The sequence below is a fragment of the Rhopalosiphum padi genome, chromosome 2 (genome assembly GCF_020882245.1).
Source record: "Rhopalosiphum padi isolate XX-2018 chromosome 2, ASM2088224v1, whole genome shotgun sequence".
In the NCBI taxonomy this organism is placed as follows: Eukaryota; Metazoa; Arthropoda; class Insecta; order Hemiptera; family Aphididae; genus Rhopalosiphum; species Rhopalosiphum padi.
In genome coordinates, this window is record NC_083598.1 from 53,741,080 (window position 1) to 53,758,035 (window position 16,956).

General features: G+C 30.1%; 1 protein-coding gene across 1 annotated transcript in view; it reads left to right on the forward strand.

Moving 5' to 3' along the window:
• Window positions 1-16,956, forward strand: part of LOC132920260 (protein Skeletor, isoforms B/C) — a 32,306-nt gene extending 15,350 nt beyond the window's left edge. The window contains exons 3-14 of the mRNA XM_060982506.1: window positions 2-74; window positions 172-280; window positions 1,505-1,667; window positions 2,337-2,596; window positions 10,518-10,617; window positions 12,240-12,442; window positions 12,872-13,070; window positions 13,950-14,098; window positions 14,169-14,340; window positions 14,452-14,645; window positions 14,769-14,996; window positions 15,286-16,956. Of these exons, the coding sequence (XP_060838489.1) occupies window positions 2-74; window positions 172-280; window positions 1,505-1,667; window positions 2,337-2,596; window positions 10,518-10,617; window positions 12,240-12,442; window positions 12,872-13,070; window positions 13,950-14,098; window positions 14,169-14,340; window positions 14,452-14,645; window positions 14,769-14,996; window positions 15,286-16,662 (3,227 nt within the window). The 3' untranslated portion in view covers window positions 16,663-16,956. The remainder of the gene's footprint in view (window position 1; window positions 75-171; window positions 281-1,504; window positions 1,668-2,336; window positions 2,597-10,517; window positions 10,618-12,239; window positions 12,443-12,871; window positions 13,071-13,949; window positions 14,099-14,168; window positions 14,341-14,451; window positions 14,646-14,768; window positions 14,997-15,285) is intronic.

Consider the following 16,956-nt stretch of genomic DNA (forward strand, 5'->3'; position numbering starts at 1 on the left):
GCCGCATATTTTTACGGTTCTAACGGCAAACAACCCGGCATCAACGGATACAGGATTCGTGACGAGAAAGCAACGTGAGTACTATTATTATTATTATTATTATTATACACATTCTGTTCGCGTGAAAAAAAAACCCTTTTTATATATGATTTTATTTTTTTCTTGCCACAGAACCAACCCGCTGAAACGGTACAGAAACGAACACTTGACAATCACTCTGCCGGAGGGTTTGACACTGCACGATATCAAGTGGTTTTACGTTTGGTGCGAAGACTTCTCGGTGAGTGCATATTACAGACGAAATAACGAGTTCGGCCGCCACGTCTGTCGTCTGCCCAGTTTTGCGTATACTTGACTTACAGGAAGAGCTTTATTTATGCACATTTACACAAATTAATACTCGCAGATGTCGCACTTACACGTGCGCGCACACACGAACACACTACACACATGACACACGACACACATAATATATACATTTTGTTGTACATACACGTATGTAAGTTTGGTATTCATATCGATATCATTTATTAGAGAAACCTGGTACTACACATTCTGTATAGGATTATCGTGATAAAAACATATCCGTAGCATTCATTTGGTTCAAACAGCGTACGTATAATATGCAAACGTATATTATATCTAACGGTAGCAGACGGTCCTGACCACTTTCTCCGGTTAATTCATACGCGTATATTATACGTGTGCACTGCTATATCGTGTAAGGCCTCCGTAGTTGCTTTAATGAAACCAAATCAAAAAAAAAAAAAAACAACTTGAAAACACTCGGTCGTAATTGTGCTTTCTCGGTCACTTGTTTAATTCGCTATTCCAGCTCTTAACAACCATCAAATAACGAGCCGGTTATATTGTGTTACGACGAAAAAAAAGAAAAAGTAATAAACAAAATTAAAATGCCGTAGACAGTGCGTTATTATTTTTTTACTATTTCTAATGTTGAATCCGTATCGTCGTAGAAAGGTATGTTAACAAATCGCTTTACCTTCGACCTTCTGATGGCCATCGCCGACGGCTGGCTCCGAAATAATTATACGAGCACTTAACTGGACTGTTAATATGCCGCATTTAATAACGAATATTTAGATTCAGCGTTTTGTGTTATAATAATCTGTATACTTTCAATTGATTCCTATCTAATAAACGATTACATACTTCATAATTATAGAACAGTTAATTTAAATTATTATACAATAATAATAGTATCATCGTTCATCATTACAATATTTAATTATATATATATATATATCATTAAGTCTTTTAAACAAAATATTACAATATTCTAATTTCTAATCGTCAAATTGGTTGAAGTCATGGATATTTCTGTTTTATTAATACTTCACTGTTTCGTATTAAATTTATTACGAGTAGTACAACTTTTAAAAATCTATCCATTTATTTTGTCGATGTTTTACGCCTATAGAAATAATTAAGCTACAATAAATTAATGTCTTAATAATCTTATTTAAGATTTATGTTTTAAAAGGTTAATTTTGGAGACGTAAAAATTCCTTACAATCTGGATTACCCAAAACCTCAAAAAATCGACAGTTTGTCCGGAATTCATGGAGTTTCTTCAGAAAACATAGTCGTAGTTGATGCCCAGACATTGCTGATACCAGGGTTTTCCTACGATGGCGAAGCACCAGGTAACGATCAAACAATATTACAACAACAAATAACAATTAATTATTATTGACATATAATTATTGATTTTAAATTTGTTCTTACCTTGACATAAATGGGTTCACTTTTATTATTCAGAAACTTTAATTATAAAATAATTGAATTGATTTATATGACCTTATGAAACTTTTTGATTTAATTCATATTTTAGTAATATTAAATGTTTAACTATAATATTGTTATATACTGTTATATTAACATAGAAAGTAAATTAAAATTTTAAAACTGTAGGTATTTTAGTATTTTTTCATAATTTCATATAGCCATTGCAAAGAAAAGGGAAAAAACCACAGTTCATATCGTGGTCATGCATTAAGCTTTTTGTTTAAACTTTAAACATTTAAAAAAATTACCATTGTGTGACTTTTACTATACAATATTTAAAACTTTCATACATTTTACTGAAACGATCCAAGTGCACAATACTCAGTAAAAGGAGATAGAATGGGTTTCCAAATGTTTTTGCTCGAAAGAATATCAGTTGCCAAGTATGAGATCCTATTATGAAAAGTTATTTTTGCTATAAAGTACATAGTATATATTTTATTCGTTGCTAAAAAATAAAAATAAATAAATAAATACCACATACAGTGTATAAAAGTTAACTTGGACCATAACGATTTTATTTTTAGATGCCAAGTTTTGGGTGGGCGCCGGCGACAAACCGACTCCTCAGGGCATTAGGGTGGCGGATGAGAATGGAAAAGAAATGCCTTTACGTCGGTATGATCGTAAGACTATTGTACTAACGTTACCGGGCGATCTTACTATATTCGATATCGGCCACTTCGGTATATGGTGTGAGGCTTTCACAGTGGACTTTGGCCATGTGTCCGTGCCGTCAGTTCTTAGCGTACCTCCATCACTTAAAATGCTTGGAGTGTTGCCTCAGGTCAGTACACGATTTATTATAATAATTTGTTATTGTATAATTCACGTAAATAGTGTATTCGGCAAACATTCGTGCGGTGTTGTTCTCCACAGGGATGAATTTAATTTAGATGCTAATGTATATATGAAATATGCATGCAAATATATTATGTTGTATTATAGTGCACTATTGATAGTATTTTTTAATAAAGTATCTTTAACTGATTTTTCAATTTTCCGACCAAATATGGAAATATTTCGTATATACTATCTAGCTGTATATTATAAAAAAATGATTATTTTAACCACAATTATAAACTAAGGAAACTGAGCATCATACTTATTTATTAAAAGTAAAGTATTTTAAATAATATGAAAATTATTTTTCAAATCATAATAACATGAATAATCCAAAATGTAAATCTAAACTCAAACATTCTAACGTATAATTTTACAACCATAATAATACCCCGTAAGCGTGACATAATCTTAACAAAATATATTGTATAATAATATATATTTGAATTACGTATTGAAAGTAGGTACCTAGCATTTCTAATTTTAAAATATTAAAATATAAACAAATAACCAATATTCAATTTTACTTGTTGGTTTATTTTTAAGTATAACGTTTGATATTTTTACGTTGTATAGCAGGATAATGTATAGTGCGAACACTGCGAACAGAAGTATTAACTGTAAAGGAATAATACAAATATAAAACATATTATATAAAAACATTAATAATGATTTCAGATGTATTTTAAAATTATTATTGTTACTTATGGTTTATAATATTTATGCCACATATACCTACAAGTACTTACATTTATAGTATCATATTTTAGTATTTGTAAGGTCTATGGGATCATGGAATATAATACTATATATTACGTGTCTACTATCCATTAACATATTACAACGTGACTTTACTGTGTATGAACATATACATACTTACAGACTACAGTGAGGATTGATGTCATAGTAATAAAATAATAAACATACTCCACATTGTATAACGTACCTATTTATACCTACAGTACATAGTATTATAATACATAAATCTCTGTGTATACATGTTTGATTAGAGATGAGTGAGGTACAAAACATTTTTATTAAAATACAAAAAAAATTATGAATAATATTCATGTTTACAACTTAAATATAAAATACCCTTTTTTAAAACTACTGTAAAGACTTATAAGGGTTTAATTTTTCATAATAATTTTAATGTTTTGAAAAAATGTACAAAAACCATGGTCCTCAATATTGTAGTATAATTTATAGGTATATGAGGAGCGTACATTTGAGTATCTTTTGAATTAAGTAAATATACCTGGGTGCGAAAATTCTGCTGAACCTACAGCAATTATCAAATATATCTAAAAAAAAAAAAAAACTAAACCAATGATTCTAATGACGCCGGAATTTCTGTTTTTCTTCTCAACCAAAAAAAAATTATTTTCCCGTTAACGAATATTCGCCAAATTTACATGCGTGAATTGTACGTCCCCGCTGCCACCGCCGTCACCGAAACCGAGCCCACCCGTTGCACCACCCCGTACCCGTTGCAGCTGCAGCGATTGCAAGCGCTGATCGAAACGCATTCCGTTGTCCGTGTTGCAGAAGCCGAAAGTGCCGACGGCCACCGGTCCAACCGCGGCGGCTGCAACGGGTCTGCAACAACAGCAGCAGCAGACGACGACGCGCAAATCCGCGGGAACCGCGCAGATCCATCATCCGCTGCCAGCCACTACGTATAGGCCGATCGTCAAACTTCCGGTCCAGCCGCAACAAAAAATCTAAGCACCGACCGGATATAGCGCGTATAATATATGACATTATGAAAGTCAACGTTTTGCTGTTCAAGTCTTAACCGTGCCCCGCGAACGTCCGTGATCGACCCAACGTTATGCATTATTATTATTATTTTTGTTCTATGAATCTACGAAATGATCTGTTAACGAATTATCATTCAATCGATATGTAATATAATGTAATGTAATATAATATACGAATGTTCAACAATAACCTACGCCTTGGTAGTATACCTGTAATTATACCTACTTAAATGCGCTAATTTATTATCTCGACTTACGTACGTCGTAGCCACTCATCGGTAACGCGTCTTTACTCTCGTTATTAGGACGAGACGGAATACAAACGGATCGCTCAGAATAATATCTTCATGTACCTAAAAACACGCACATTTACAAACCTATATGTATACCAGCTATGCCGTTATATGTATCCAGCGCGCCAGTCTTGCATTTTATTTCGTTTGATAATTATTATTAACGCCGTTAGCTGGTTGTAAAATTATCTTAATAATTGTAAAAGTGCTGAGTTCAAACCGAATAATATTGTAGTGTTGTACGTTCGCTATAAACCATGAATTACCTATTATCATATAAAAAATAAACAACTGTTTAGTATTTAGATACTGCACGTTCACTATTACAGTACTAATCTTTTATTTTCTGTAACTTAAATGGTACACGAAATACATCTTTATTGTAATAAAATGTTGTTTTGAATATAATAATAAAATATTTAAAAATAATACATAATTTTATTTAACAAATATTTAATAAGACTAATAGAGGTAGAAATGAAATTAAACTCAACATTTAAACATTCTTAATAAATAAATGCCGAACTTTTATTTTTAGTAATGATATAATTTATCATCAATAAACTAATATTAGTAATAACAATGTAAACTTTTAGTTTTATGTGTTTTTCTTTCAAATGTAAAAATATAAAACATTGAAGCACAAACACATAATATTATACATAAAATGTTGTATTTAAACTTTTATTTGATTTAAGTTTTCAAAAATGGTGTACTCGATGTCTGGATAGTGGATATGTTTATTGCTTATAATACGAAATTATGGGAAAATAGTAGAATTATGTTAAATTTATGGATTTAACATTAATAATATTATACAGGTATCCAAAATAACTTTACCCTTGGACTTTACCTCTTAACATTGCGTGATTTGTGTGTAAATATTAAATTTTTTAAGTTATCGATAATTTAAATATCAAAAAAATAATATTTAAGTAATATTTATTACTTGTAAACCTATCCGTTAGACGTCGATAAATAGGTATCTACGATATAATAATCATATACTATTATATATTATTATAACGCGACACACAAAAATCTAATGTATAATCGAGTTTATACAGCCTACTAATAAATAATAATATATCAAAAATCAATATACAACTGATATTTATTTTACTATCATATACGTCTATCGATTCAATTACAAAAATAAATGACAATTATAATACTGATTTAAATATTTACTTAATATTTCGTAATTTGGAGGGGTGGAACATTAGCGGAATATTAAAACAAGAGGAATTTCAATATTGTTTAAAAATAAAATTAAAAGATTTAGTTCACTTTATTATATTCAATCCAACATTTACTCCAAGTAACAAATTTACGGATTCAGAATTTCACTATCAGAATAATGTGATTTCGTTCCAACTGTGCTTGTATTTTAAAACGAGAAGAGAAACAATACTTAAGTCTTCGTAATCACCCCACCGTGAGGCGTAGACAATAATATTACCAGCAGTGTATTGCTCGATAAGGACAGTTATGCATGTTTAAACAAACAAAAACTAAACGATACATCGATTAGCACTACGATTTTTGACAAGCAATATAAAAATCTATTTTTCACTAACTACTAAAAGGATGTGGAATAAAATAAAATAAAATATCCAAAAAAAACCCAGATAACTAGTCGAACTAATGCGTTTACGAAATTTAATATTTAAAAACTATTATTCTAACTATATTAGGTTCATATTACATCGTATAATACGTGTTACGCTCAATTTTCGTTTCGAGCTTAATATTATATTACGGGCGCTAATTTTTTGATCGCCGTCATGATATGAGCAAGTCTCGTATAACATTTTCGGCTATCGTTATGTCTTTTTGCGACCCACCGGAATATTTCCGGCATTCTAAACAGTTCCACCCGGGCCTTCATCCACGATATAATATTGCAAACATTTACTTTCGAACGCCATAATGTCAAACACGGACAGATGATAATAATATGTTTAAAATTAAATTTACAACGATCGTAACACTACATACAACGTCATAATAATAATAATATAACAATAACAGCATTAATACGCAACACCGGTAAATTGTATTGTAATACAATAACGTCAAGAAGTACGTCGTTCGCGACGCCTCCGCACAGCCAAGGGGTACGGCTGTAGTATCCACATAGTAAATTGTTATTATATTATCAGGTCGGTGCGCGCGATTATGGCCAAGAAGAAGAAGAAGAAGAAGACGCCGACGACGACAACAATAATAATAATAAAATATAGTATAATGTAGTGTTTCTGTCATTACGCAACGAGTCTTCTTCTTTCGATTTCCGTCGCGCACGAATTGTTTTCCAAACCGACCACGAAGACGACGCCGCGCGTACCGGTTACGACGACTGCGGCGACCGACGCTTCTTCGCATCCGCCGCCGCCGCCGCTCTACTCCTACGCGCGCCCGACTAACCCCGTCGTAGCGTTACGCAATATTATACGATCGACGCCGCGCGCGGTCGTCGTCGTGTGTGACCTTTGCGCGAGACCAATTATAATTATTACTATTATAACAATCCGTCGTGTGAACTATTGTCTCGGCGATGCTAAGACACGGCCTTTCCACGCGCTTTCTTTTTACGTCGAATCGCCGTTTCAGCGCATTTTAAAGACGATTTTGAAAAACTCTTTTTACTTGAAATATAAAAATAATAATATTATTCGTCTACACGCGACCAATAATCGTTTTCTATTATATTTCAGGCTACATGCACACTTGGTGGTAACGGTAATATCGTAGGTAAATTGTACTATCTTAATTCATGTCTGCAGTTTTCCGTCGCTATCTAGGATCGTTGTCGTTTAGATAAATGTGCATATCGACCAATCGCGAAACAAATAATTATTTTCGGATACGGTGGTATTTATCGTCTTGACACAAAAAATTTGTTTTTGCGGATAAGGATACAATCTAGTGTTTTTTACACGTTTTCTTTGGAGAGTCTTTTGACGACTACTGCAGCTGCACGTCCGTCAATTACACAGTTTGAAAATAATTATCATTTCGTGTGTTTAAATCGTAAATATTCTCGAAACATGTTCAGAATAAGCGCATAGTACTTTGGTGCGCAGCCAATTTTAAATTTAACGAATTTCGACTTTTGGTGTTTGCTATACAGCTAAGATATACCTATACCAGTGTGTTATAGTAGGGTCACACATTTTTCACACGCGAAACAACGCATGTTATTCTAATCGAGTGAATAAAATTCATCATGAGCCGTACAAACGAGTTGTTCGTTTAGAACCTCCTGAATGTGTTGTTTTGTTTTTTATTTTTGTCGATTATACTTATGCAGCTGTATTTCTTATATCGCACACTCGTCTCACCCGTATGGCCGTATGCAATATTGTCGTATTTTCATTCGTCCGTCAACCGATAACGGATTCAAGTCGTCATCACAGACTATACATCGGTGGATAGGCACAATGTTTTCTAAACTGTATTCAAACTTAAATTCGAACGAACTGTATTAATACATGAATTATCGTCATTATTATTGTTGGTTACAGTGTTGTCGTTATGTATGCCTAACTATTTTATGGTATGTATTGCACAACACCACGCGGCCCGCCGTGGACGACCCGCAGAGAGAACATTACGCTGTTTGCAAGAGAACAAAATATAACGTATATAATAACAAACACCTTCACTATCCGCCGTCACGCGCCAACGTGGGATGCGTATAATAATATTGTAATGTACGCCATTCGATAAAACGAAATAAAAATACCTCCACGTCAAGTATAATATATTATAATAAATAGTATCTACTCGTACTATGCCTATGTATAATATTATTTTATACTCGCTGTGCGACAGTAACACTAGCCGACGGTTATAAATTCGTTTTTAAATTCTGATAGGTCTGTCAATGACTCGTAAGCTTGCATTCCAATCCAATTCTGTAAGGCATAGTCACTGTAAGGTGCAATGTATCGTGCATTTTCTTCCCCCTCTTTCTCCCTCACTATATTCATGTATATATATTTCTTTATTTTTTTTTTTTTTTACTCCAATTTCGTGATTTTTTCTCTCAGCTCGGGTGTCCAATTACAAGCGCGCCTAACAATTTCAAGCAATCTATCAAAATGTGTATAAATACATATATATATACTACTTTCTTTACAGTTTCTCTTTAAGCAACCGCCCATTATTAAGCTAGATAAACTACGAGGTTTTAACTAGCATGTAGAAGAAAGGCAATAATCATTATTGCTTCGTATAATCTCTGTATACTTGTAGCTACTTCTCATCTGACACATACACAATATTAATCATTGTACATTATGGAGTTCGGTGTAATTCAAAAACAGTATACAGATAACAATTCTTTCAATTCCTACGACCAACAGTGGTTCGGAATACAAATGAATAATTCAATTAAAATACCCCTTCGCTATAGATAAACAGATAGATAGATATATACCTATTATAACTACATATTTAAAACATTTTTACTTATTACCACAATACCACTGTCCGACAATTTAAAATTCGCTATTCACATACTTTTAAAATATTTGATTAAATTATTTCGCCCTAAGAGTTCTGTAAAAAATTAAATGTATTTGAAGTCATTTTGTAGTATTTATAACTTTTACGCAGTAAAATAAAGATGATTATTTAAATTTCACTTTTATTCAAGTCAACATTTAATCTAAAAGATACCAACAAACACAAATTAGTTTATGCACCACTAAAGTTTCTCTGCAGTTGCCTTTTTCCTGGTTTCTATACTCGGTCAATAAACATTATTTGTATATTTATTTAATGTTCTTTAGTCCTTTTTGCGATTTTATTTAGTTATAAACATTATAGGAATAATAATAAAAATAATAAATTACACCTATATAGGGGAATGATTTCTAAAAATTATATATATACGTAGTACACCCTATCCACATTAAATACCATGCAAATTTTTTTATTATAATGCTATACTCTAAATATAATTTTAAAGACAATTTAGCACTCCGCGAAATCAAAAATATAATAATTATTAATATAATTTGTATTTTGCAAACAAATTTAAGACAAATTTAAATTTCAGTATTAGGTACACCATAATAAAGGCAAGCACAATATGATAAATAAATTCTTAAATTGATTTTGGGTTTTTTTTAACGTCCACCGATTGTTATGCATTGAATGGATAGGTTAAATTGAGAATTCTACAGTTTTATAACCATCGTAAAATATTTTTTTATAAGTATATTATATTTAAAAACGATAAGCTAGATAGATCTTGAAAAACCAAGCTAAAGATATGTAAGATGTACATTAATATAATATAATATGATAAATAAGTAAATTATACATATATACCTTTAATCATCATACATATATCTGCTATAATACAGTTAAAAAATTCAAAGTAGTATCACATTTATCATAGAATAACGTATTACACTGTGACTGTTATCCACAAAATATATTATATGCAATTAAATACGTGCACTTTTAAAACACGATCCATGAAATATGACATAGTTTATACAGCTCGAAAAAATAAAAACAAATAATGCCCAGCTAATATAATTAAATCTAAGAAATATTTATTACCATAATAACCAGTAGGCTTATCATAATGTATCATAATATTAAAATAGATATTTCTACATGCTGTTACATATGGATACATTCCATCACGATCTTATGTAACTATGAAAATGAGTGATTTATATACGTTATTCATGTTTAATTCATCATACATTTAAATATAATATGATTAATTATTATGAATTATTTATTATTATATATGTTTTTAATATGCGTTATTTTGTTTTAGTCGAAATTAAACTGTGAAGTACTCCATGAGCCTTTAGGATACGAAGTACGTTGGGCAATAGCAGGTGACAGCATTGTAGTTCAGCTGGTCGCTAAGTTAGGTAAGTTATGTAAAATATTAAAATTTGTAATAAAAAAAATATTGTTTTAATTTTCAATTTAAAATTTAATTCTATAATTTTTAATCTATATTAAAACTAGATTTTGATGTGCGTGCAATATAAGCTCTACAATTTTAAAATTTTATTGTAAGTTATATTTGTAAAATATTTTGTTTTACAAGAGAATTATACATATCTCCAAAATGCACATATGTTATAGCGCATAAGTACAAGTGTTAAATATTAAACATATAATAAATTTTAAATACCTAAAAGGAAGACTAAACCTGTGGTTCAATCCACTCGGTGAAATAATTAAGCTGAACAGTATTGTGTTAACATTTTTAAAATGCAAACTATAATACCTTTTATTAAAATAATTGTTACTTAATTTATTTTATTTATAATAGTTTAAAGTATTTAAACAATTTTGGTACTTTGCAGTTACAAAAAAAAATAAACATTATTAAAGAATATCGTCAATATTGAATCTTAGTATGTATTATCAATAATTAATCTGGTTTTCGACAGAAATCTCAAAATATATATAAATATTATAATAAAGCCTAAAGGTGATATACAAAACTAGTACACTAAATTAAAATTGGTCTTAAATATTTCTCGTCACGTTTTTCAATACTAAATGTATCGTTGGTCTAATATTACTTATTTCCTTACACAATCTTGACATATCACGAATTATTATTATTGCTTTAATCAACAATATTTCTCACACTTTTCCTCCCAAACTACTACATAATCAAAGTTGCAAATTTCAAACATGATTTACTATTCTCACATAACGTGCCTGGTTCCTTTTTATTTATTAGGCAATTATTAATTATTATGAGTTAATTCAGCAGAAGTTGAATAATAGTTTATTTTTATTATTTATTTTTAGTACCTACTTTAAGTTATTAAAAATTATTCTAAAACATTTATTATAAAATCTCATTTTTAATGAAAGTAAAATTTGTTAAGAAAAGTCATTATTGTAAAATGTAAAGTACCTTAAAGTGTGCCGCTTCTATAGATTTAATTTAATTAAAACATAAATTAACAATTTTATCCATCTTGTTTCTATACCTTATATTATGTAAAAATAATCAAGAATATTAAATCGACTTATTTTTAATTACTTAGCAATAAATAATTAGTTATTTGTTAGTTAGTTATACATAATAGTTAATAGAATATTATACTTATTAGTAATTAGAATACAATTTAATAAAACTCTATACACTTTATATTTTGCTTATACTATATTTTTATAAATAATGAATTAATGAACAACCCGTACATTAATACAATTAAATTTTAAATAAACCATCATTTAAAATGTATATTTAATATTAAGTGGGTAATAAAAAAAAATTAAATTTATATTTTATTTATTTTTATTGATGAAATTTTTTATGCACAATATTTTATTGCATTACCTATGATATAGTTCAAAAAGACTACTGCATTTGTTTTTTTATGTCTCATTTTCCTTCAAACGTAATAATATTTTTATCAACATAATTAAATCTAAAATTCAATGTTTTTATTTTATTAGACATTATACTACATTATAACTTAACGCATTACGTCAAAATTTTTAATATACTGTTGATTTTTAGAAGACAACCAATACATGTCTTTTGGTATATCTGGTTCACCTACATCAAATCGCATGATTGGAGGTGATGTAGTTGTAGCCGGAGTAGATCAAACCACAATCAGTGGCTTTGCTCAAGATTATTACTTATTGGATAAATCACAGTGCATTGTACAACAAGATACTGGACAAGTCAGCGGTAGTTGTCCTGATTCCAATATTCAGGTATACAAATTGTTATTTGTTAAACAAATAACAAATTTAACACAATTAAATATTTGATGCTTTCTTAATAAGATGTTACTTTATTTAAGTTCATTAATCATTATGTAGTATCCATATATAATACATTAAGTTTGTGTTTGATTGTAGTTTAAATGAATTATCAAATACCATTAAAACATTATTTAAATACATTAATTTATATTAATTTAACACTGATTTTTCTGATTTCGATAATTATAGTTTTATTATATATTCTATACAACACTAAAATAGTTATAGTTGTTTTTTCGAATTTTACATTATTTTAAGTAGTTTTTTAAACAGAAAATAAATTAATAATTTATAATATGTTAATAATGTAGAAAAATGTCATTGTGGCACAAATAGATTTAAAAACGATAGGATATTTAAATAAATGATCTTTCCTAGGGCCCGGCCGGTGAAAGTGTTCGTTTATTGAATGCAGCAATAGTCAATGGATATTCGATAGTCACATACCAGAGGCCATTAAAGTCAAAAGATAATCTTGACTTACCAATATTGACTAATAACAGTCAGCCAATAATTTGGGCAGTCGGTCCTTTGAATGACAAACACGAGGTTTCATATCATCCAATATTTTCGAAAGGTACTTATTTATTTATTTATTAGTAACGTTATATTTTATATTACCTAGTATATTATGATATTATTATTTATACTATAATTTATTAATAATCATATTATAAAGATGTATCTATCAGTGAATATGATACACTCATATTCTTACCCAATGAACTTTATTGTGTATTGTATACCTACCTATATCTATATTAGTATATACATGAAGAATCAGAATCATACATTGACATCGAACACATTCAATAACCGTATTTCTATTGTTACATGAATACAAAGGATACACGTCGAGATTAGAACCGTCACTGTACCATATTTTTTTTTTGTATACCTATAACATTATATTATTATTGTAGTCGCTAACAAATTAAATACGCCCATATTCCATATAAATCCTTGTAAAAAATTTAATATTTGATTTACCTACCAGATATTATTTTATTTAATACGGAACACGGTAGTCTGTGTTATTTTTAAAATCTTAATACATCATAGACTGAAACGACTGAATTTATAAAATAATATATAATATGTCATTATGTCAAGGTATTATGCCCCCGAAAGCCCACTAAAAACGTCATAACTTCTTGGTTTACATTTCATATGCTCTTATACTGAACTTTAAATTTATACTTAAATCAAAGGAGCCCTTTTATTTTTATGATAAAACATTATTATTCTTATTTTTTTTCTTTTGGTCATCATAATTTCAATATTTTAAAGTTTATAAAAGTATATATATATATAATATAATTATTATAATATTTGAGGGAAAAATAAATTATAATTATTGACAAATTTGTATTTATAATTTATTTCCAAATGTATAACTTATTGGTACAAGGACTATGATTGTATACTAACTTATATATTATTGTATTTTTTATAGAAACGATAAAAATTGATTTTGGCCGTTTACCAGAATGGAACTGTCCTATACCAGATACAGATACTAAATCGGTTGCAGTTCATAACGAAGTTACAACCGTAAAAAGTTCAACAGATATTATTGCAACCAGCCAAAGTTCAATAAAAGAGGTTAATACGATTTTTTCATATATTCTATTCCAGTAGGTAAGCTTATCGTCTACAAATATATATTTTTCAGGTAACCCCTACTAAGAAAATTCGCCCCCGTCCGGTTCCCAAACCCGCCCCAGTAGAAAATAACAATGTTGCATGGGATATCCCAGCCATTCAATGTTACGAACCAGACGATGGTGTTTTCTATGCTCAAATGGGCCCTACTGGAGGAAAACACGGATATTCTGCTATTACAGGTTAGTTATTGCTTATCATTCAGATAAAAATACAAAAATATAAAAAATAAACTATGTAGGTACTTATAATTATGAATTGTAAGTGAATAACATTTTATTTAATTTTTATAGGACACGTTGGATGGGGAATTTCATGGTACATAAACGGATTACTCATACCAGAAATAAATGTCGTCAGAGGACAAACATACACATTTGTAGTTGAAGGAGGATTAGATACAGAAATACCAGCGAAATACCACCCATTTTATATTACTGATGATCCTGTTGGCGGTTATGGTTACAAAACAGCCGAAGAAAGAGATGTAATTATTTTTTAGTGCACACATTATAATCGTGCTTTTTAAACTTATTTACACATTTTACACTTAATGTAAGTTTAGTGTTTATAGATAATGTTTTTATTAATTTTATCTTTTATTTGACAGAACATACGAATATTTGCTGGTGTAAGCGTTAGCAAATCAGGAGAAGTAATCCCAACAGGTGTTGGTCGTTTGTGCAATTGGACTCCAGATCCACAACAGCCTTCTGCAGATGAATTTGTTTCCTTTGGCGCTTATCAAAGAACTTTAAGTCTGGCATGTGATAACGGAGATCCTGGAATAGTACAATGGACTCCGGATGCAGACACACCGGATACCGTTTATTACCATGTAATTAAAATGATTTATTAATTTAAAATATAAAACCATTAATATACCTATATAAATACATTTTCCTATAACTTAAGTAAATTATCTAAATATTTTAAAACAATTATAATATTATTTAATTCAGTACTTTTACTTATTAAAAATAGTTGATTAAAATATTAAAACTTATTATGCACTTAGGTTTTTTTTTTTTAATTGATTTATTTATATATATTTTAAATTTTTTAATATAATTAAAAATTATCAAATTATTTTTAAAAAATTATTTATTTTTTACTGTTTTTTATAGTGTTTCACGCATCGCCACTTGGGTTGGAAAATTAACGTATTGGATGCATGTGATAAAGAACAGCCTAACTCTGAGCCTAGTGCGGTGCCTGTTTCAGAAGATTTACAGTCTAGAGGTAGCATTCAATACACAACGAGAGTGAAACCAGACGTTGAGAATAAACAGTTTTTTAATAATAATGAGCCTTTGAAGAATAACATCAACCTACAATCAGACCACAAAGGACATAATATGCCATTAATTCCCTCTGCATTGGAAGAAAATCTTAAAACCGATTTTTATAAATCTTCAACTAATCGCGATCAATTTGTTTATAATACCTACAAATTCCCTCCAGCTACGTCACAACAAAACACTCTTTACACATATCCAAACTCAAATTATACATATGGAAACGTGCCATTTTATATGCCGAAATCTCACTACGGAAGTCCGCAACCTGTGACCTCTCCTACTTACAATTACATGATACCGTCATATAATGTTAACAATAATAATTATAGACCCATTAGACAACCGGTCATTCCACATTTCCAAGCGCAACCTAATATTCTCCCAGACCAACATTCGGCACAAATGGTTTTCACCCCTAAGCAGCCGGTTGCTGTAAAACATGGTTACCGAGTATCGGGTAAGAGGTTACCGTCAAATGTACCCATGCCTAATGGTGCTCATCACTCTGTCGTATACAAGAAACCCGTTTACAAATTTAACACACAATCGCCATTACCTTTAGTAAACCACTACAGTCCGGTACCGTCTATTTCTCAGCCAATGCTCTCAGTCTACCCCGGTTATTTCCAACAGCAACAGCAACCGCTTATCCAGCAGCAGCTGCAGCAGCCAATGTTCCATCAGCAGCAGAAACCAATGTTTTATCAGCAACAGCAACCACTAGTACAACAACCCAGCACTTCGGTATCGCAATCCGTTTCCGTGTCATATTCCTCATCCAAATACCCAAAAACTCAACAAATGACTGGCTACGTACCAATTCAAAGCAGACAAGAGACCGATGTACAACAACACCAATCACAAGGTGGTTTCAATCCAAACACCGTAATAGTCGAAGGTGGTTTCAAGCCAATATTACCCGGTGGTAGTGGTATTCTGCAAGACAGATCTGACAAAGAAATCAGTGATACTGTAGGTGATTATGATGAAACGGCGACGGTTAGGCATTACGAAAAGAAAATGAGTAAAAAACTAATATCTAGAAAACCTACAGTCAAACACATGGACGTCAAAACAAAAGAGGACACCACGGAACCACAAATTACAATCGTCACTACAACCGAAAATGTAGACTACAAAAACAGAGCAAACACGGAAAACACCATGGAATTGAATCAAACTACCGGAATACTTGTTTTATAATAATATAATAATATAGTAGATAGTGATCTATTTATATTGTATACATTATTACATTAATGCCATCGTATTTGCCCATTCGGCGTTATACCTTATACTTATTATATTAAAATTTAATATTAAATATAGAGTAAATATATTTTTTTTACAAACATTTACTTATTAGTTTGTTGCACTTTAATTATTTTAAAAAAAACTATTTGTTATAAGTTTGATAGTTTATTACATTATAATATAAGTACTTTTTTTTATTTGGCTTAAAATACGCCATTAAAATAACACGTTCATAAATACAAA